General features: G+C 37.3%; 2 protein-coding genes across 4 annotated transcripts in view; one reads left to right on the top strand and one right to left on the bottom strand.

Annotated features, from left to right (window-relative positions):
- gatad2b (GATA zinc finger domain containing 2B) overlaps nt 1-10,389 on the top strand; it is an 88,583-nt gene extending 78,194 nt beyond the window's left edge. Inside the window, exons 9-12 of one of the 3 annotated variants that reach the window (XR_012394639.1) lie at nt 1,536-1,646; nt 1,840-2,050; nt 4,022-5,813; nt 6,624-10,389. Coding sequence is in view for 2 of the 3 variants with exons in the window: in XM_005159747.6 (XP_005159804.1) it covers nt 1,536-1,646; nt 1,840-2,050; nt 4,022-4,158 (459 nt within the window). In the remaining variant the exon portion in view is untranslated. Of the gene's footprint in view, nt 1-1,535; nt 1,647-1,839; nt 2,051-4,021 lie in introns of all 3 variants that reach the window. The other 2 variants (XM_005159747.6, NM_001044975.1) reach the window with 2 other exon arrangements.
- trioa (trio Rho guanine nucleotide exchange factor a) overlaps nt 1-21,486 on the bottom strand; it is a 784,286-nt gene that overhangs the window by 456,263 nt on the left and 306,537 nt on the right. The window lies entirely within an intron of this gene.

Consider the following 21,486-nt stretch of genomic DNA (forward strand, 5'->3'; position numbering starts at 1 on the left):
TAGAAACCTTCCTAAAAGTGAATGTACTCTAGAGTAATTTGATTCAATTTTAGATTTATGGTTCATATTATGATTTAAAATGAGTCTAAATAAAATCAATTGTTAAGGTAAATGTGTTTACTTACTTAGAGTTTATAGATGCGCACGTTCTTCTGTCAAGTTTGGGATCAATGCAGAGACTCATTTGTCATTGTGGTCTTTCAGGAATCAGTCTCATGCTCTTCGCTCCTCCATGACCACCACAGCATCAGCTCAGGATACGGCCTGGTCCAGGATTATGGAGACCTTGGGATCATTTCTTCACAAGTCTTGGATCGCATCAATGGCACTGCATAATGTCTAGGGGCCTAGGGATGAATATTCCTAGGTGGAAATAGAGAATACAGAGAATAATTAGCGTAGCTAATAAAAAGTGATGCAAAAATTAAGTGATATAAATGTTATAGAAACAAACATAGAAACAAATAGCTCAGTGGTGAGAAACAAAACTTCACCAATTGACGAAAGTGAAAGGGGAAAAATAACCTCAAGAGAAACCAAACTCAGTTGGGCACGACCATTTCTCCTCTGGCCAAACTTGTGCAGATCTGCAGTCCAGGCACCGGGGCTGGAGAACACTGGACGTCCATTGTGGAGAACTGCAGGTGTGAGTAGGTCACCGGCGGGAGTTCAGGCTGGCCCACAGGATCAATGTGGAGACTCTTGTGTCACTGTGTTCTTTCAGGAATCAGTCTCCATGACCAGCACAGCATCAGCTCAGGATACGGCCTGGTCCAGGATTATGGAGACTTTGGCATCAATTCTTTTCAAGTCTTGGATCGCATCAATGGCACTTCATAATCTCTAGGGGCCTTAGGATGAATATCCCCAGGTGGAAATAGAGAATAAAAAAAATAATTAGCATAGCTGCCATTCATAGTGTTTAAACGAGATGCAAAAACGAAGTGCAATAAATGAAAATGGTAGTTATATAAACAAACATACAAACAAACAGCTCACGTGTGGTTTTGTGGCTGTGATTACGTCATTACATCAAGACAGAAATGACATTTTTGGGTGAATTATATCTTGTAAATACAGTATGCTGCCTCTTTCAACACTATTTGCAGTCTGACCGTGTCCACATTGCTGAGCAATGCATATAAAACAATGTGAAGACTTGTGCAACTGCCTTTATGCTTCTTTAATGACCTTGAAATATTAAGTGACTTAATGGTGGAATGCTGGATTAAGATTGTGTAGGGGTCGTATCGAGATCATGATCTTTTAATGATTAATCGTCCAGCCCTAACTACGTGTGTAAAGTCTGTCTGTATTTGATGACTAGTCTAGTTTTGGACTATTCTTAGATGTCTGTTAGATTTTCGCTGACAGTCCCAATTTATCCTTGTTTTAGGCAAGCCATCTACATTTAGATGTCTAATAAACACCACTTCTTGCTGGGTAACCTTTGCATGGGAAGCGGAGTACGCATTGCTTTGCTGTTAGTCTGCATCACTCCTGCTGACGATCCGTCTGTATTTTCATTTCTTCAGGAGATCGAGCAGCGGTTGCAGCAGCAGGCGGCTCTGTCCCCCAGCTCCGGCCAGACTGTGCCCAGCGTGAGCAAAGGAGAAACCATGATCCGACACCATGCCCTCCGACAGGTGCGACTGCTCATTGTGTACAAACGATGACATCTCATGAGACCACTTTTATGGATTCACAAAAGGCCGTTTTATTCTGGCCTTTCAGCTAATTACGGTGTTTAATGAGTGATGATTCTGAATGCCAGGATCTGCTTAATGGTACCGAGAGGAGTCGTGAAACTGACTGATTCTCTCTGCTTCTCTCCTTCAGACTCCACAGCCACAGGCAGCTCTACAGCGGGGTCTGTCCAGCTCCGCACGGGGGGTTCTCTCTAACTTCGCCCAGGCCTCCCAGCTCTCAGTGGCCAGTGGGCTGCTGGGAATGACGAGCAAGCGCTGTGGCAGCAGCAGTTCCAGCGGCGGCGGCACCAGCAGCAGTCGACCCCAGCACGACAGCCGCAGGCAGATCTACAACATCCCTGGTAAGTGCACGCTTTTGAATAATGCATGGTACACTACAACTAAATGATTTTCTGTGCACAATGATTCAAATGGGTTTCAGTGAGTCTGATTACAAGAAGATGATGGTGTAAATTGAGTCTAAAATGTTTTAAGCTTTGCAGAGGTAGTTGAAAATGCATTTATAATGTGTAAATGCTCATGTGGTCGCACGTGTTGGGTTGAACCTAATTTTTGACTAGTAGTGTTTAACTTTTAGATTTTTTTTTTTTTTTGCCTAAAAGCAAAAACAACAACAACAACAACATCCTGATTATGTATCTGCTTCTTAAGTGGTGACATATGAAATACTGTTTTCGGGTCCAAGCTGCTACTCATTTGAATTGGGAAAATATTCATTAATGGACACTTTTTAGTCATATCACACACATTAAAGTGAATTTTAAACAAACTCATAGTGTACACTAGAAATCTGCGCGAGACTATATTTTGAATCCTGCTCGTGCCAGGTTTTAGCCTGAACCTGAGCATTCCGGCTTATATTAGGCATTTGTTGTCCCGCTGCCCGCCCCGCCCCATTTTCTACCCTCTGTTCCCGCTAACCGACGGGGGGAGAACAAAACCGAAAACCACCCAGCTATACAGAGTCCAGACAGCCTATAACAAGCTGTCTGTATAAACACACACACACACACACAGACAGCACAAAGCTCTCTCTCTCATTCGCATACACAGACTCACTCACTCACTCACTCACACAGACACACACACACACACACACACAAACACACACACACACAGTCAGCACAAAGCTCTCTCTCTCATTCGCATACACAGACTCACTCACTCACTCACACACACACACACACAAACACACACACAGTCAGCACAAAGCTCTCTCTCTCATTCGCATAAACACACACACACGGACAGCAACAACAACCTTAAACGCAGCATCATGCTGTCTCATTCACACACATACATACGCGTGCTCCCTCGCTCGGGAGTCGGTAGCGATATTGTTAGACCACCCGCTCCAGTCCAAAATTACACCAGTTGCCAACCACTCCCGCACTTTATTTGGAAATTTATTCCTGCGCCACACGAAATCTGGTCGGCTAACTGGTGTAGTTTTGGACGGGAGGGGGTGGCCTAGCAATATCGCTCCCATCTCCTGAGCGAGCGAGCACGTGTATGTATGTGTGTGAATGAGACAGCGTGATGCTGAGTTGTTCTCTCTCTCTCTCTCTCTCTCTCTCTCTGTGTGTGTGTGTGTGTGTGTGTGTGTGTGTGTGTGTGTGTGTGTGTGTGTGTGTGTGTGTGTGTGTGTGTGTGTGTGTGTGTGTGTGTGAATGAGAGAGAGCGTGATGCTGTCTGTGTGTGTGTCACTTGCGAGGTGGGCAGCGGGACAACAAATGCTGAATATAAGCAGGAGCAATCGGGTCCGGACTAAAACCTGGCGGGAGCGGGATTCAAAATTTAGTCCTATGCAGATCTCTACCGTGAAGGTCATCGTTTCACCAAACTCACCGCTGTTTACTGAGTGTAACCACAGATACAGAGACACTGAAGCGTTTCAAAGTCACCTTGATCAGCTTGTTTGTTTGTAAGCTAACATACAGTATGAGCGATACGCTGATGAATCGTAGCTTTAAAACGCTTCAGTGTCCCTGTATCTATAGTTACACTCAGTAAAAGTCTTCATGACTTCATCACAGTCATTTCTGTTAAACACAATGACAAATCTGCATTGTTTAAGAACGCGCTCAAATCTTAGCGGGAAATGCACTTATTAAAAATTCAGTAACTATTGGTATCGAATTCTAGTATCGTGTCAACTGTGCGGGGCATACACTCGCCTATATATCTTGATCTCGCTGCATTGTGTGTTTCTAGGACATGGTGTTACATTTATTATCTAATCACACTTCTTATAAATTGTTTTTCTCTTCTTGTTTTCTTCCATTACTTTTGATCCTCGTCCTCCATCACAGGTCTGAATATTGCCTATCTAAATCCGGGAGCCATCGGGGGCCACAAGGCGTCCAGCCTAGCGGACCGTCAGCGGGAGTATCTGCTCGACATGATTCCCCCACGCTCCATATCCCAGTCCATCACCGGGCAGAAATGAGGCCTGACGGGACTGCAGATCCCCCCCCCCCGCCCCACTCCTCCGGACGTCCCACCACTCCTCTGTTCTACATCAGAACATCCCCGTCCCCCAAAACACATCCACGCGCACACCATCACCCCATCGCATGCAGTGCCTGTCCGTGTGCCTACCCAACTAACCCATAAGAACAGCTCAATCAGTCAGACTATAAACACCAGACTGTCCGTGCATCTCAAACTTCGGTTTCCTACTATAGCAAAGCTCTTTATTGTTATCTCGACTTATTATTGCTGTTGTTATTGCTACTTCGATTATTATCACAGTTATTATTATTATTAGTATTATTGTTGTTTCTGTTACAGTTACTCTTATTACACTTATTAGTAGGTTTTAGTGGCATCTTTTTACGTTCTTATGTTTTCTTTTCTGAGGGAGGATGCCAGATTGCAGGGTCACTCGAAAATATCGAAGCTCGTTTCTTTTGGTTCATTTCGAAGCTTCCTCCCTCCCGTCGCCCCCTGTAAAATTCGACTCTCACGTTGTGTTTGTTCAGTTTCAGAGTGGGAATGGTTGAAGCATTCCTGAGAGAGATGAATCTTTGTAGCGTCGCACATCGGGAAAGTCCTCCGAGAACCTTGTGGTTCAGAACGAGCGAGACAGACTCATGTACATTGATCAGATTGATCCTTACGCAGAGATTGTCGACACGCTTAAAACGGAGCCTGCGCAAGCACGGAAGAGTGCTGTCGAATGTACAGAGAGAAACTGTAGAGTTGGAGGTCCTTGAACTGGATCTCTCACGCGTCTCTCAATGCCTTCACTTTCACAGGATGCAGTGGTTTTTGTGGCGACGTTGTGTTTTCACTGCACGGCGGATGGAGAATGAAGCCGGAGAGCTCCATCTTCATGAACTTTGAGATTTTGGTTTTCTGCTTGTGTGTTTTTTGCGTCCCCTCTTCTCCTTTTGTCTATATGAGTTTGTTTTGTTTTTTTCGTCAGGCGGCGTCTTCATCTGAAATGGCTATGTATCTTAAAGGTACCCGCCATGGGAGACGATAATCTTTGAAATGGCAAATGAGTGGAATTATTGGAGGAAAAAAAAACGGTTTATGCGTAGATTGTTGTTGTTGACGTGAGTTTTAACAGAAGGCATTGACAAGGATCAATCATCGTGTTAAAGCAATGCACATGAGATGCCTCGTTGTGGAGGAGCACTTTTCTTCTTAATAATTAACGGAAAAAAAAACAAGGTTAAACAAAGAGGACAAGAATGTTTCAGCTAGGTATGGATGCCATCCGATGTCTCGGAGAGAGTTGGGAGAAAGACATTTTTGCGCGATGTGTGATGCATTTCGACCACCACGTTGAATTATTGTTTTTTCAATTTATGGTACATTTGTTTATGTTTCACTAGCATTTCTTGGGGCTTTGAATGGAGACGATATAAGCAGTGTTTAGTCATTATGCAGTATTAGGGATTTTAGTTTTTGCAGGATGGATTTGCATTCTGGTTGGATAATAATCTTGGTCATAATAAGGGATAATACATGACAAGCGATTTACTAAACACTTATGTTTATGCTTCGCATTTAGGCAACGTTGTTAAAACAATACTTGTTAACATATTTCTGTAAAAGATTAAAACGGTTGAAATGTGCATGCCAGGCCAGTAGGTGGCGATATCACTTTCTGAAGAAACACTTATGTGCATATGCACTATTGTGGTTTTGATGTTGTGGTATTGTTTTGGTTGTGAAGTATCCGCCCATGTCCACTGAATGAATATATAGTGCATGACGTCACTATATTCACCAATCACGTTTTAGTAGTTAATGTGAAGATGATCGCAATCAAAACGTTTATTTTTCATGCACCCACCAAAATGGCGTTATCGTGTAGTAAAAAAAATACAAATATTAAAATAAGTTATGCAGTTTTGCAGTTCATATGCACACCAACAGCATTTTGGTGACCTAAAAATAAAACTTTAGTATGACTTAAATTTTAGTACGACTTACAACTATAAAAACGCCGTGTTGTGAAAACATTGACGTCATGTCTGTGTATTTAATATGCATAAACCAGTACAACCGATACGACAACAAAAAAATATAAAAGATAGTGTTTTATTTTACAAAATGACATCACCACTTACTGGCCTGGCATGCATAATACATCGTTTTTAGCCTCTTTTTTTTTTTTTTTTTTTTGTGGATTCAAAAAACTTGTCAGTGCTTTAATTTGTATGCAGAACATTTCTATTTTTAGTACATCCCTTTGTTTTTGAAGGATGGATTTGCATACTGGTTGAACAAAAGTCTTGGTCATTTTGACATATAATACATGATAAATGATTTACTAAACAAACTTTTTAATATATTTTTTTTGTTTTGCATGTAGGCAGCATTGTTATCAAAACAATACTTGTTAATATGGATCTGCGAAAGATTGAAAATGTTGTATTAGGCATGCCAGGCCAGTAGGTGGCTATCCCTTTGTGAAGAAACACTATGCGCATATGCGCTGTTGTGGTCCATTGTTTTTATTGTCAAGTATTTGCTTATGTCTACCGACTGAATATATATAGTGCGTATGACGTCACTATATTCACAAATCACGTTTAGGTAGTTAATGTGAAGAGAATCACAATTTTAAAAAAAATAATAATTTCATACACCCACCAAAACATGTTTTTGTATAGTAAAAAAAATACAAATAAATATTAAATGAAGTCATGCATTTTTGCAGTTCATGTACACACCAATAGCCTTTTGGTGGGCTAAAAATGCAATTTTAGTATGACTTAGTGCTGTTAAAAACATAGTTTTGTGAAAATATTGGCATCATACACTTCTATTACATATTCGTGAGCAAGTAGAACCCGTACAACAACAAAAAATTACTGTTTTATTTGTCGCCACCTTGCCTGGGTATTTTTAATCTTTTATTTATTTATTTTTCCTTTTTTTTTTTTTGTGGATTGAATAAATTTGTCAGTGCTTTAATTTGTATGCAGAACATTTCCATTTTTAGTACATCCCTTTGTTTTTGCAGGATGAATTTGCATACTAGTTGGTTAATAGTCTTGGTCATATTGATGGATAATACATGACACAATTTACTAAACCAACTTTTTCTCATTTTTTTTATGTCTTGCAATTAGGCAAAATCGTTGTCAAAACAATTTTTTTTTACCCAAAAATATTGTAATATGCATGCCAGGCCAGAAGGTGGCGATATCACTTTGTAATAAGTTATGCGCATATGCACTTTTGTGATTCACTGTTTTGATTGTGAAGTGTCCGCTCATGTCTACTGACTGAATATATAGTGCGCATGACATCGCTATATTCACCAATCACGTTTTAGTACTTATTGTGATGATGATCGCAATCAAAACATTACTTTTTCATGCACCCACCAAAATGGCGTTATTGTATAGTAAAAACATACAAAAAAATATTAAATTATTAAGTTATGCATTTTCACAGTTCATGTACACACCAATAGCCTTTTGTTGGCCTAAAAATGCTATTTTAGTACGACTTAAAATCTAGTACTACTTACGACTACAAAAACGCAGTTTTGTGAAAAAAATATACGTCATTTATTTTTTTTACATATTAATGAGCAAGTACAACCCAAACGACGACAACAAAAAAAAAAACTTTTATTTTACAAAATGACATCGCCACCTACTGGCCTGGCATCCATAATGCAGTGTTTTTAGCCTATTTTTTGTGGATTGAATAAATTTGTCAGTGCTTTAATTTGTATGCGGAACATTTCTATTTTTAGTACATCCTTGTCATGCAAGCAGTCCCTTCAGTTATGGATGCAGTGCTCCGTGTTTCAGTATCTCGGTTCATAAATGACTTTTCAAAGGATTTAACGTTTGCTTGTTGACCAGTTCGAGCACTTAACGTTTCGTTTCTCTCCCCAGCCTAAGCATTTACTGTTGGTTGTTTTGGAAATCAGACTCTGAGGTCTGTCATGCAGGTCATGTTTAATAGCTGCGAGGAAACGCGAAGCTAAAATTGGAAATAAATCTGTGCACATGCATATTTCTGTCATGTGTGGAGTCGCTGATTCTTGCAGTTTTGTTTTTTTTAAGTGTGTCCTGTGTAATGCCACTGATTTGTGGTGGAACGATGCAACTTTTTTGAACAAATCAATTTTGAAGCTACCTTGGATTAAATTTTCAGGTGCAATATTAGATGATAGGATGTTTACATTTATAATTTTTCCTTCTTTTTTTTTTGGTTCCTCCTAGTAAGGATGATAAATCAGTCTCTTTATATTCACTCTTTGCTACTAAAGGGCTGACTTTATCTCCAGTTCATCTGTATTTTAAGCTTGGGTTCTTTTGAAATGAGCATAGGGTGTTTCTAGCTACTCATTTCTCTCTCCTGCTCTCTCTCGTAGACTGTGTTAGATGCATCCATATACCTGTGTTCATATATTTACGAGAAAGTTGAATTTTCGAAGTTTAACTTCCGTTTGACTCCTCGATTTAAGTTCCATTTTTTCCGTTCGGTTGCTTAATTTCAGCTGTTTCTTAAAAAAAATCATAAAAGAAAGAAAAAAGGAGAAAAAAAATCAAATTTAATCAAACGAAAAAAAAATGTATGAACAGATGATGACACGATATTTGCTAGGTCAGAAGTAATAATGACTTATTGTACATACGCTTTTTTGTTTTTCTCCCTTGAATTAAAAATAATGAAATGAAATTAAAATGGTTGTATATTGTGTAGAAAAGCAAACAAAAAGCCATGAATATTGTGAAGCTTGTCATTTCGTTTTGTGATCACTGTGTATTATTGTGTAACAAATGTGCAAAATGTATGGGATTATACTTCTTCTCTTGTTTTTGAATGAGCTCTTTAGATGCATTTTCTCCCCGGCTGTACGTTTTTTGTAGTATGTAGTATTTGCAGAAGAAGAAGAAGAAGAAAAAAAAAGTTCATTGTTCTGGTGGAGCGTTTGATCCATTCTGTAGTCTTTGGACTGAGACGTGATGGGACAGTCTCGTATGTTACTACTTTTATTTTTTTTCGTTACTTTACGGTTGACTTTTTATTTCAAACATTGACGTTTGGTAGATGTTTGGTGATGTTTCTTTTCTCTGATGTCCCAAACAAAGTGTTGGTCTTACAGAACATGGACTGGATGAAACATTTGACAGTATTACCCCTTCACCTGACCAAAATCCAAAGCGATCATCATCGTAAATGTAAAATCAAAGCACGCCGATGCTCAGAAACATTACTTTAAACTAAATTACTGGGTGCAGAAAATTCTACAGGGGAGATTGTGTACATTTGTTTTCTATTGCTTATAACTTTCTTCGATATATCCCTAATTTTTTTTTTTCTTTCTTGGGAAAAAAGAATCACAATGCTCTTATTTTTTTCATGGAAGATTGTATACGTTGTATACGATGAAGAAGAAGAAAAAAAACTTTGTTTGTTTTTGACTGTTCCAATGCTTATTGCCTTCAGCCTTTAAATCATAAGACAAAAATGGACAATTTGCACTCATGCAAGTTTCGATTCTAAGGTTTGTGACATTATTAGATATACTTTTTCAAGTTTCATGTCATGGAATCACTGTCCATAATTCTCTGACTGGACAATCAGCTTTTCTGGAGTTCTAGCGCTGGGGTTTTACTTCTCTCTTCCATTTTTGCTTTTCTTTTTAATTAAGTTCTTTCTCTCCCTGTTTTTATTTGTTGCAAGTCTCTCTTATTTTTCTTGTTGTTGATGTTGCTGAAGTGGGAGAGAGGTTTTTTTTTTTTGGGGTCACCATTTCGTTTTGATTTTTCTAAACTCCATCTGAACTGTCAGATATTTTTAAATAGACTTAGCTGCAATTTACCCAGTTTGAATTTTAAAGCAAATGGCAATATCCGTTTGTAAAAAGAAAATTATGATTAATGTGTACAGTAAAAAAAAAACAGAAAAGAAAAAAAAGAGATTGGCGTAAAAGATTATGGATTTTAGTCAAGGAAAAGAAGTGCTTTTTGTCGAGTTTTTATTTTCATTTAGAACATTAATCCAGACCTTTTGCACATCCTTGATATTTAACTGTCTAAAATGGAGATGAAAAAAAAATTGCTGTTTGATTACTGCCGGTTGATTAACAACAATTATGCATTGACTGAAAAAAAAATAAGCTAATTTTGGAGGAAATAACTTTGTAATATTTATCACTTGCAAGCTATGTTTAATAAAGGATGGAACAGTTTATCTCCGAGTGTGTTAACATTTGTCCGCATGTTCTTTCTTTTATTATGGTTTCTTTCGCCATTTTGAAACCTTACTCTGTCTTTTTAGGTTATTTTTTATTATTTAAATATTGATATATAATGATATGCATATTTACTCAAGCTCTGCAATTTAATGTCAACGGAAAAGGTAAATAAAATCCTGTTATGAGTTTTTAAAGTATGTTTGAGACTAAAGACTGTACAAATCAGGCAGTGCGAGACTTTAGTTAAAATTAATTAATTTATTTACATGACACATTGACATAGTACGGAAAAGCTCTTTCTGGTTTATCTTGGATGTTGTATATGCTTTTGTATTTATTTACTAAGTTCTCGAACGTGCGAAAACGGCACGTCATTCTTTTCATTTTCCCAGCAAACATGTCCTGAGTTCGTCACATATCCTGGTTTATCTTAGGCGTTGTATAATTGGTATTTGTGTACGAAGTTCTCAAGCGTGTGAAAACATCACGTCATATCCTTACAATTTTCTCTGCCAAAGTGTCTCGAGTTCATCTCATATTCTGTTTTATTTTGGGCATTGTATAATTCTTCTTTGTAAAAGACATTCTTGAGTGTGCGAAAACGTCATGTAACATCCTAATGATTTTGACAACAAAAGCCTTCTGAGCTCGTCACATATCCTGGTTTATCTTAGGCGTTTTATAATTCGTATTTGTGTACGAAGTTCTCAAGCGTGCGAAAACATCACGTCATATCCTTACAATTTTCTGTGCAAAAGCATCCTGAGTTCATCTGATATTCTGTTTTATTTTGGGCATTGTATAATTCGTATTTGTAAAAGACATTCTTGAGTGTGCGAAAACATCATGTCACATCCTAACGATTTTGATGACAAAAGCCTTCGGGGATCATCACATATTCTGGTTTACCTTGGGCTTTGTATATTTCATATTTGTATAAGAAGTTCTAGAGTGTGCGAAAAACATCAAGTCATATCCTTTCAATTTTCTCAGCAAAAGCGTCCAGCGTTAGTCACATATTCGGTTTTATTTTAGCCGTTGTATGATTCGTATTTGTATACGACATTCTTGAGTGCGAAAACGTCACGTCCTTTCAATTTTGATGACAAAAGCTTCCCACATTCATCAGATATTCTGATTTATCTTGGTCATTGTATATTTCATATTTGTATACAAAGTTCTGAAGCGTGCGAAAACGTAAAGTCACATCCTTACGATTGTGATGACAAAAGCTTCCTGAGATCGTCACATATTCTGGTTTACCTCGGGCAGTGTATATTTTATATTTGTATACAAAGTTCTTGAGCATGTGAAGGCGTCACGTAATCTTACGATTTTTACGACAAAAGTATCCTGAGTTTGTTAGGCATTGTATAATTCGTATTTATATACGAAGTTCTCGAGCATGCGAAAACATCTCGTCATATCCTACCAGTTTTCTCTGCAAAAGTGTGTCGAGTTTTGTTTTATTTTGGGCGTTGTATAATTCTTACTTGTATATGAAGTTCTAGAGCATGCAAAAACGTCACATCACATCCTTACAATTTTGACGACAAAATCGTCCCGAGTTCGTTACATATTCGGTTTTATTTTGACCGTTGCGTGATTCGTATTTGTATACAACATACTTGAGTGTGCGAAAACGTCACGTCACTTCCTTATGATTTACATGACTAAAGCTTCCGGACGTTGTCACATATTCTGGTTTACGTCGTCACGTAATATCCTTACAATTTGACGACAAAAGCATCCCGAGTTCCTCACATTCTGGTTTATCTTGTGCAGTGTACAATTCGTATTTGTTTACAAAGTTTTTGAGCATGTGAAAATGTCATGTCCTTTTGACAACAAAAGCGTCCTGATTTTGTCACATATTCTGGTTTATTTTGGCCATTTAATAATTCTTATTTGTATACAAAGTTTTCAAGTGTGTGATAAAGTCTTGACATATTCTTTCGATTTTCGCGGCAAAAGCATCCCAAGTTCATCACATAAAAAATAAAAACTGCTACTACAGGCTCTTTATTATTGTCCATTTGAGTTAGTTATGTTATTTTCATTATGTGCCAGATATGTTCTAAAGTTACAATGCAAACCAAAATCTCACACTCTACCAGCACACATGGGTCTCCCGAGTCCTGGTCATTCATTTACAGGCTAATAGGCTTCATTATAAGCTTTGACTTTATCCGGTCAGAACAATTATAGCTATTTTCCACAGCTTCACTGTTTCCATCTATCCTGCCAGCAGAATCAAGGTTGCCGTCCATTAAGAGGTGATGTATGCCATTTATAGTCCAACTAAACCAATATTAGTTGACACAGGTGCCTGAAAGTGGACAATCAAGCTGTCATGTCCCTTCTTGTCAGGAATTACAGCAATGGACTATCACCTTTCAGTCGTTTTTGCTGTAATTTGCGTTCTCTGATTTAATGTGCAGTCTACATTGATACAAACCTGATGAAGTCAATTTTTGAAGGTGGACATTAAAGGAATAGTTCATCCAAAACTTCTTGTTTCAGAATTTCTTTTTTCTTTTGAACACAAAAGAAGATCCTTTCAAGAAAGTGGAATCCTTTTAAAGTCGATGTTCAGAGGTTTTCAGCTTTCTTTATAATAAATAGTAAGTAAATTCTCATTTTTGGGTGAACGCTCCCTTTAATGAGGGTTGTGTTTCAAGCTCATTTGTTGGTTGACGGATACCCACAGTCCCTGCTGTTTCCGCATTGAATATTCCATCGTATTATTTCAATGAACCCTCCCAATCTGCTCAAAAATATTGACTAGGCTTTCATCCAGCATTCCAGCTCTGCACATGCCTGTTATGGCAATTACACTGACGTAAACAACTGTGTTCTTAAGACCTCAGTGTTCAAATCAGCCCTTAATTTTAAATTATTAAAAAAATATAAACATATTTATTTAGAAACCCAAGTGGCCCTACCCTATCCAACCCTCTCCAAGCAGGAATCAAGCTGGCGGCTCTTTGTATGGGAGTTGGTTTGCTCTAACAAGGTGGTTAAAGACTAGGGCCTCTAACATCTGTCACTAGAGCACCTCTGGAGGTCAGAGGAGTTTACCTGCACAGCACTTCACTGGCTGGCCTCTGTTACATATACATATTGCAGCAGTACTGAATCTCATCAACAGTGTGTCTGTGTTGACATGTATTTTCATATTTTTTGTTACTGCCCTTTGCTGTCTTGACCAAGACTCCCTGGTAGAAGAGATATTGTATCTCAACGGGACCTTCCTGGGAAAATATTTAAATAAATAAAATAAAACAGGCCATGATTATATGTTGTAATAATCAAATTCTGTATGATTGTCAGAGACCATTATTAGTTCAAAAGTATTCAATTACATTGGCATATTTGAATGCATTAGACATGCTGTCATTATGCAAATTAATATGGTAGAAAGGAAAGCTCCTTTTTTTATTTATTCTGAAATACTTTGCACTTCATTATCTTTTGCTTTGTTTAAACGTCACTTTGTTAAACAAAATCGCCCATACAATACAATTACTTTTCATCATTTTGTAATCCTGTTTATTAACAGTTTCAGGTCTTGATTTGGAGCACTCACACTAGTGAAACGAACCGAGAAACGTGCCCTGGCACTGTATGGACAGCCTAGTGTGAGTGCACCCTTAAACCTTTGTGAGTAATGTTTTGAAAAAATTTACAAAAAAAAAAGCCAACTTTTTACCGTAATTAGGTTATTTATTAATAACTCAGCTAGTTTTCCAGGAGACAGATCAATATGGTAGATGGGTCTGAAATATGGGAGACTCCCGGGAAAAACAGGATTGTTGGCAGGCAGGGCTTAACATTAACATCCGCCAACCCGCCAATTGCGGGTAGATTTCAGCTTTGGCGGGTTATACAGTCACTCCCACTAGCCACATTGGCTGGTTGAAAATAATTTTTAAATTGTGGATTTTTTTAAAAGCAGGGTTCGACTATAAGAATGACCCAATATGCGAGCAAATGTGATCTTGGAATCGAGAAACAGCACGACTAACAAAATAGAATTGCGTCCGCGCGAGCAGAAGAAAGCAGATGAATACCGAATGAGAGGATGATCCCTCGCGCTAACAGCTGATGTTATGCGCGCGAATGTAAAAAGCGCGTGCGCGCTCCTGTTTCCTTGCTTGAAGCAACCGTGCCTGGAATGCAACTGTGATGGATTCTGTTTTAAATAGTCAGACAAAAAAGTAATGCTAATGCACCCACAGTCTTGCTGCTTTCAAGAGCTCCAAATATGTCTGTTTGTAAGCATCACCGGCTGCTTTGGCTTTGAACAGATTATTAATTGACCTTAACCGTGTGATCATCGTACCATTATCACACTGTATGTTTTTCACCTTTTTTTTTATTGCTTATGTTTATTTTTGTTTATTTGGTTTAATTATCTTTTTTTTTTTACAACAACATTGCTTTAATATGAGATTACATACTCTCCATTTATGTGTAGTTAACTGGTGATCTGAGAGACCTTTAGCGATGAAGGATTACTGTGCATATTTTTAATAATATTAATTAAATAAATAAAAACAAAATAAATAGAAATAAAACCATGAATGAGAAGGCATGTGGACAAAACACAAAATCTAAATCAAGTAATTTTAGCATGTCAAATATATTAATAATATTTATGCATATAAAAGATATTTTCCCAACAACAAAACTGTGGCTAGTGAAAATGCAGAGTGGCTAGTAATGTTGGAAAACCACTAGCCACTGTGGCTGGTGATCAAGAAAGGTAATGTCAAGCCCTGTTGGCAGGTATGACATACACTACTATGGCCAATTTAGCTTATTCAATTCACCTGTACCGCATGTCTTAAGACTGTGAGGGAAACCGGAGCACCTGGAGGAAACCCACGCCAACACAGGGAGAACATGTAAACTCCACACAGAAATGCCAACTGGCCCAGCCCAGATGTGAACCAGCGACCTTCATGCCGCCCTTTTGTTTGAACTAACTCTTTAAATTAAATGATCAGAAACCGTTCTAAAAGTTAATCTACATGACTAACCCAAACACAGAGCTCAACCTCACAAATTTCCAATAAAATAACCTTGTTGAACCTTTTTCTTCATAAAAGTTGTCAAAGTGGAAATCAAGCGTTCATAAATGACAAGTAAACATTAAATACCTTGTATTTTCTACAATGTTGTTCATATTAAGCTATTTAAAATGACACACAACCCACATGTTTTCTGGGAATCAACCTACAACCGTTTCTGGCGTTGTTGTTTTTTCTGGCTAATTCTCTGAGGTGTGTTTCAGTGCTCAGCATGCGCCCACCTGCTCTGAGGTCTCTGTTGCTCAACCTCTGATCGTAGGCCATAGTGCAAATGCATCGTGTACCAGAGTCCAAAAGATTGTGAAGATCAGAATGAGCCGTTCTGTTCTCTGACCTGTAGTGTGCAGTGGGTCAGAACTACACGTTTGGATCTACCGGGGTCACGTGTGTGTGTCACACCTTTGTCTTGGAAACACAGTTGCTTTGTTTGCAGATTATGCAATTAAAGGTGTAAGAGCTCTTGTTGAGTATGTTTAAAGGGACTTTTTTTTGTTTGTTTTTTGTTTTGATTTTGCAAATAGGCTCCTTTATTAATTCTTCTAGAGTTAATCCGCTGAATTTGACCATTTTTGAATCCATTCAGCTGATATATGGCTCTGGCAGGGTAAAGTCTATAAGAGAGACATCTCTGGCCGGAAGTTAACAATAATTATTAATATTATTACATAATAAATACGGATTTTTACATTACTGTGAGGCTTGGGGTAGTGATAGGCGTTAATAAAATACAATTAAATGGATAATTGAATAAATAATATGAATAGTATTCTGTATAAATACTGTTTTTTCATTACTTTGAGGGGTTGGGCTTGGGCTAGACGCTAATAAAATACAATTGAATGGGTAATTTAATAAATAATCTAAATAATAGTCCATATAAATACTGTTTTTACATTACTGTGAGGGTTGGGATAGTGATAGATGTTAATAAAATACAATTAATGAGTAATTTAATAAATAATATAAATAATTTTCGTCAACTTCTGGCTGCAGCTGTATCCCTTTAAACAACTGGCAGCAGTACTTTTAGCTTAGCTTAGCATTGAACATTGAACCGGATTAGACCATTAGCATCACACTCGAAAGAATGTGAATTTTGATCATTTATCTGTATAAAGCTTAACACTTTTTTTGTAGTTACAGTATATATTGTACTATGACCAATGTAAAATGAAAAATTTGAAAACATATGATACAATATTTATGGCTAGGAACTAATTCAGCATAATAATCAAGGAACTTTGCTGCAGTATCATGGATGCAGCAGGTACACTATTGAAAACACACAGTACTGCACCTATTGGTGGACTACTTTCATGATGTGCGTATTATGATTGCACTTGCTGCAGCTATGATACAAGAGAATAGTTCCTAGCCATATCGACCTAAACAAATGCATCTTTTCATTTTCTGTCGATCTTGATACACAATATAACTACAGAAGAAGCTTTAAACAAAAAAATTATCCTATTAATTATTAACACATTTTGTTTTGTTTTTTTGCGTGAGTGAGTGAGATGCTAATAGTCTAATCCGATTTAATGATCTATGCTAAGCTAAGCTAAAAGTGCTCCTGCCTGACCTGGAGATCGACTTAGTGGATTTAACAATGGTAAAACTTAATGTTTTACTCTATTTCCCAAAAAGTGAAGTGTTCCTTTAAAATCCAGAAGTGTATCCCTCTGGAAATGTGGAGTGTTTAGTTTTTCAGCCTGTACTTTAGTTTCCCTCAGGCCACTATATAAACATGCCTCCAAACTATGAAAACTGTTAGTCATTACTATTAGTGTAATTTCCGTGTCACTTCCACATTGTTCTGTGACAGCTTGTGCCGATTACGTCTCATTAGTCATCAGGAAGGGCGTCTGGAGGAGCTGCAGGTTAGTGGATGTCAGGACTTTGGAATGGAGTTCAGTTGGGATTGATCTTCTTGGTCATCGGAGCAGCTGCAGGGTTTGGACAAGGTATGACCTGTTCCTGCTTACCCCTTCCTAATCCTTCCCCCAACATTTGTATTTTCTGATAATAATGGATAATTACTGGTGATTTCTTCATGACATTCTTGTCTGGCTGAATCATCTTAGTTTTTTTCAACCCTTTCCAGCATTAGAGGGCATTGTTGAGCAGTCCTGATGCAGCGCTGCTTTTCTTTCTCAAGTGTGTGATTCTTTTAACATTTACATTTATCAACACAGTTGTTTTACAAACAGACTTTGTAACTTTTTGTGAGAAATAACATGTTTTAAAATTGGTGAAATAATACTCAATTTTCATCTAGTGTAATATATGTTTAGGTACAATAAAAAAAAACATATTTATTCTGATTTGACTTAGTTTGTTATAAAATAACAGATAATCATAATAAATATTGTTCCCTCCTGTGAATGTTTGTTTTTTTGTCAATTATTTCCTTGATGTTTAACAGAGCATGGAAATTTTCACAGTATGTCTGATAATATTTTTTCTTCTGGAGAAAGTTTTATTTGTTTTATTTTGGCTAAAATTAAAGCCGTTTTTAATTTTTGAAAAACAATTTAAGGTCAATATTATTAGCTCTCTTAAGCTATATATATATATATATATATATATATATATATATATATATATTTGTTTATTTATTTTTTTAATGATTAGACATGCTGATAAATGGTGCAAAACAAGTGGGTTGAAAGAATAAACTTTTTTTAAATATTGTGCATTTTTGAGTCTTTTAATATGTCATAAAATTTTTCTTAATAGTTCTAAATGATCCTGATATTATTTTATGGTTTATAAGCTGCTGTTATACTGAACAACATTTCAACAGTTGCCTTCTGTAAATGGAAAAGTACAGTATGACATTCATTATTTTCAGTTAAAAAAAATAAAGTATAATTAAACAGGACACATTCTAATGTACTGAAAACTGAACTAATAGCTACACTAACAACAATGATTCATCGGATTTACTACAATTTTTATGGTAAGTGATTGCAAACAATTTATATGGGCTGAATTTAAACAAACAAATCGAGTTGAACATTCCTACATTGAATTTGTTTGTCACTTCAGCCCATATAAACTGTTTGCAACCACTTACCTTAAAGGTTCAAGAAACCCTTGAGTACTTTTTTTAGAGATGTTAACAGATTTGTGCGTGTTGAGGATCAGTTAAGACAATGTTAGCACCTGTTAGCTTTAATTGTGGGGAAAACTGGATAGTTTTGAGCTATTGTCAGCTAATTTCAGCTTCCGGGTTTGAAATCATTTTTGGGGCAGGATCAAAATCGGTGATGTAGCGCAAAAAGGACGCGTCAATTTCTCACTATTGTTCAAAGCTCAGTTTTCTTATCCTATGAGAAGAGCCGGCTTTTTAATTATTGATGACTGCGCATGCTTTCCAAAGGCAAGACACAGACCTGCCAGTGCCAAGCTGTGAGACAATATGATGACCGCGCCCACCGACCCACGGCACACAGTATTTAGCTGTTCATGAAGGGTCGTATGTGTTTGTTTCCATGATCCACGGGTTTTGTTGCATGTTTTTCCCCACAATCTTGTCAGGGCTGATACAGCAAAGCTGTTTGTGTGCAGCAAGCATTTTTGTCGAGAACGCTGTAAGAGTATGGCGGAAAAAGGACGGACGTTGTCTTTTATCAGGAGTTTGTTCACATTTAGACACATCGCTGCACTGCTGTGTTTGCCTAAATGGTCCAGATTACCAGCAGGGCTAATGGTTAAAATAGACAGGGCAAGAGACCTGCTGCACTGAGTCTGCATTCAGACCCAGGGATTGAAGGAGAAGTCCTGATTTATAGTGTTTATATGAACACTATAATATTTTTATAATGATATAAATTGTGGTTGTGTGTATATGAAATTACAAATGACAAATGTAGCAGGGCATTAAATTACTGTTTATTTCTTTGAATTTTAACTTTGTAAAATATAAAGTCATGGGTATCCTTACTGTTTGTGTCTCATTTTGTGAGCCGACTGTTAACAGTTGTTCGCTCCTCTCCTTTCTCCCCTGCTCTGCTGGCCACGCCCACTCCTGCCTCTGATCGCGGAGCTCCATGCCCATTAGAGTGCATTTTATGAAACAATTCTGCGGTAGACTCGAACAGAAATTGGGGACTGTCATGACCCTTTAAAAACAATTAAGTAAATCTAATGAAAATGTTTTTTCAGTTTATAAATATATTTCTTTTTACCATACCACAGCTATAACACTCTGCAGTCCAAGACTGGTTACTCACTGAAGCTAAAGGCAGGCACTTTTTTCCAGGGGTTTCAGTACAGCGTAACCGCTACTACGTCATCGGGTGGGCGTGGCCTATCTGTGAATTTGCATAGGTCATGGATCATGCGCAGATTGTGAAAACAGCCGTTTGATTCAGATACCTGTACGTATTCGCAGGGGTTTCGTGTCCAATGTCTTTTATATGCAGTACTAAACAGCTGTCCTTATCGCAGGTGTTTCATGTGAAGTCAGTGTATGTTTTATTAAACAAATTAACTTAAGATACCTCTCAGATTACATTAATACTGTTATAACTTAAGATATCTGTCCCGATCCCACGGCTTTTGTGTCAAATACTTTATATATCATATACATTAACATCAGATACCTGTCCTGATGCCAGGGGTTTCATGTATAATTACTTTTATATTAGTTAACATCAGATACCTGTCCTGATCCCAGGAGTTTCATGTATGATCACTTTTATATTATATACATTAACATCAGATACCTGTCCTGATCTCAGTTGTTTTGTGTATGATGACTTTAAATAAAAATAGAAAATAAATATGAGTTATGTTAATTAACTAAGATCGAGAAAGAAAAATTAACCACGATTTATCACAGAAAATGTGGTATTTATTTGTTTAAACATGACTGAATACCATATTTTAAACTACAAAAACACAGTTAATCTTACCACAACCATTATTATTTGGTTTAAAATGGAAGTACAAAAGCCCAGAGACAGTAAAACGGAGTAAAACGAGGTCAGCCGTTTTTGCTAATGAAATCTTTAAAATATAACATTATAAAAACAAAATAATAACCTGTATGATTGTTTTTTTCCCCCGTTATCCACCGCGGTAGGTTCTTTATCCATAATCATCCTGTTTGAAATAACCGCGCTAAAAAAGAACCTGTACTGCGCATGATCGGTGACCTCTCAGTATTGTTTTTTTTTAAGGGGGCGTTTCCCAAACACCGACCGAGCCACGCCCATTTTACGTCGTAGTAATGAAACCCCTTGGAATTTAGTGCATGCCGAAGCTAAAGGCTAATTTGTACTTCTTCGTTAAGCGTTTGGTGCCTGCCTTGCGCGTGGTCGTGCATTTATAGTTCTGCATGCTGTTTGTATTGCTCTGCAGTAACACTTCTGAAACACTAGCTGAATTAGAGGCATACTACACGATAAATGCACTATATAAATACACACATTACATTACATTTTTGTGTGTTTTTTGGTTAAGAAATAATGCTTACTAAAGTACAGTTCATTATAGCACAAATGAAAGTTTCGGTCAGGGGTTCAAATCATCTAATGCGATGCTAGACCCATAATAATTATGTTCTGTTTGTATTATTTAGCATTTGCACTGTGACATCAGCGCTAATGTAAAGTGCTCATGCTGTCTAGATAATTACCTGTCATCCAAAACATAAGCGACACCGTGAAATATTCTCAACAGGCTCCTCCGTTCAATTGATATAATTTACAGTAATTGAATAAACTGTAATAATGTGTGTATAGAGTAATGTGAGATGCGTGACAAATTAGAGAACGTATTAAATCAATTGACTATATCTCAGCAGACAGAACAGCTCAGCTTCAGCTGAAATAATGAGAGCTTGTTTTGACCTGCTATTGAAATCTCCATGAAATCAAAAGAAAATCTCTCTTTCTCTTTTATTATGAACATGCAAGCGTTAGGTTGAGAAAATAGATGACATCAGAATTAATAATCTTCCTGTTCAATTCTAATTCTTTTATTT

Source organism: Danio rerio, chromosome 19 (assembly GCF_049306965.1).
Source record: "Danio rerio strain Tuebingen ecotype United States chromosome 19, GRCz12tu, whole genome shotgun sequence".
Taxonomy (NCBI): domain Eukaryota; kingdom Metazoa; phylum Chordata; class Actinopteri; order Cypriniformes; family Danionidae; genus Danio; species Danio rerio.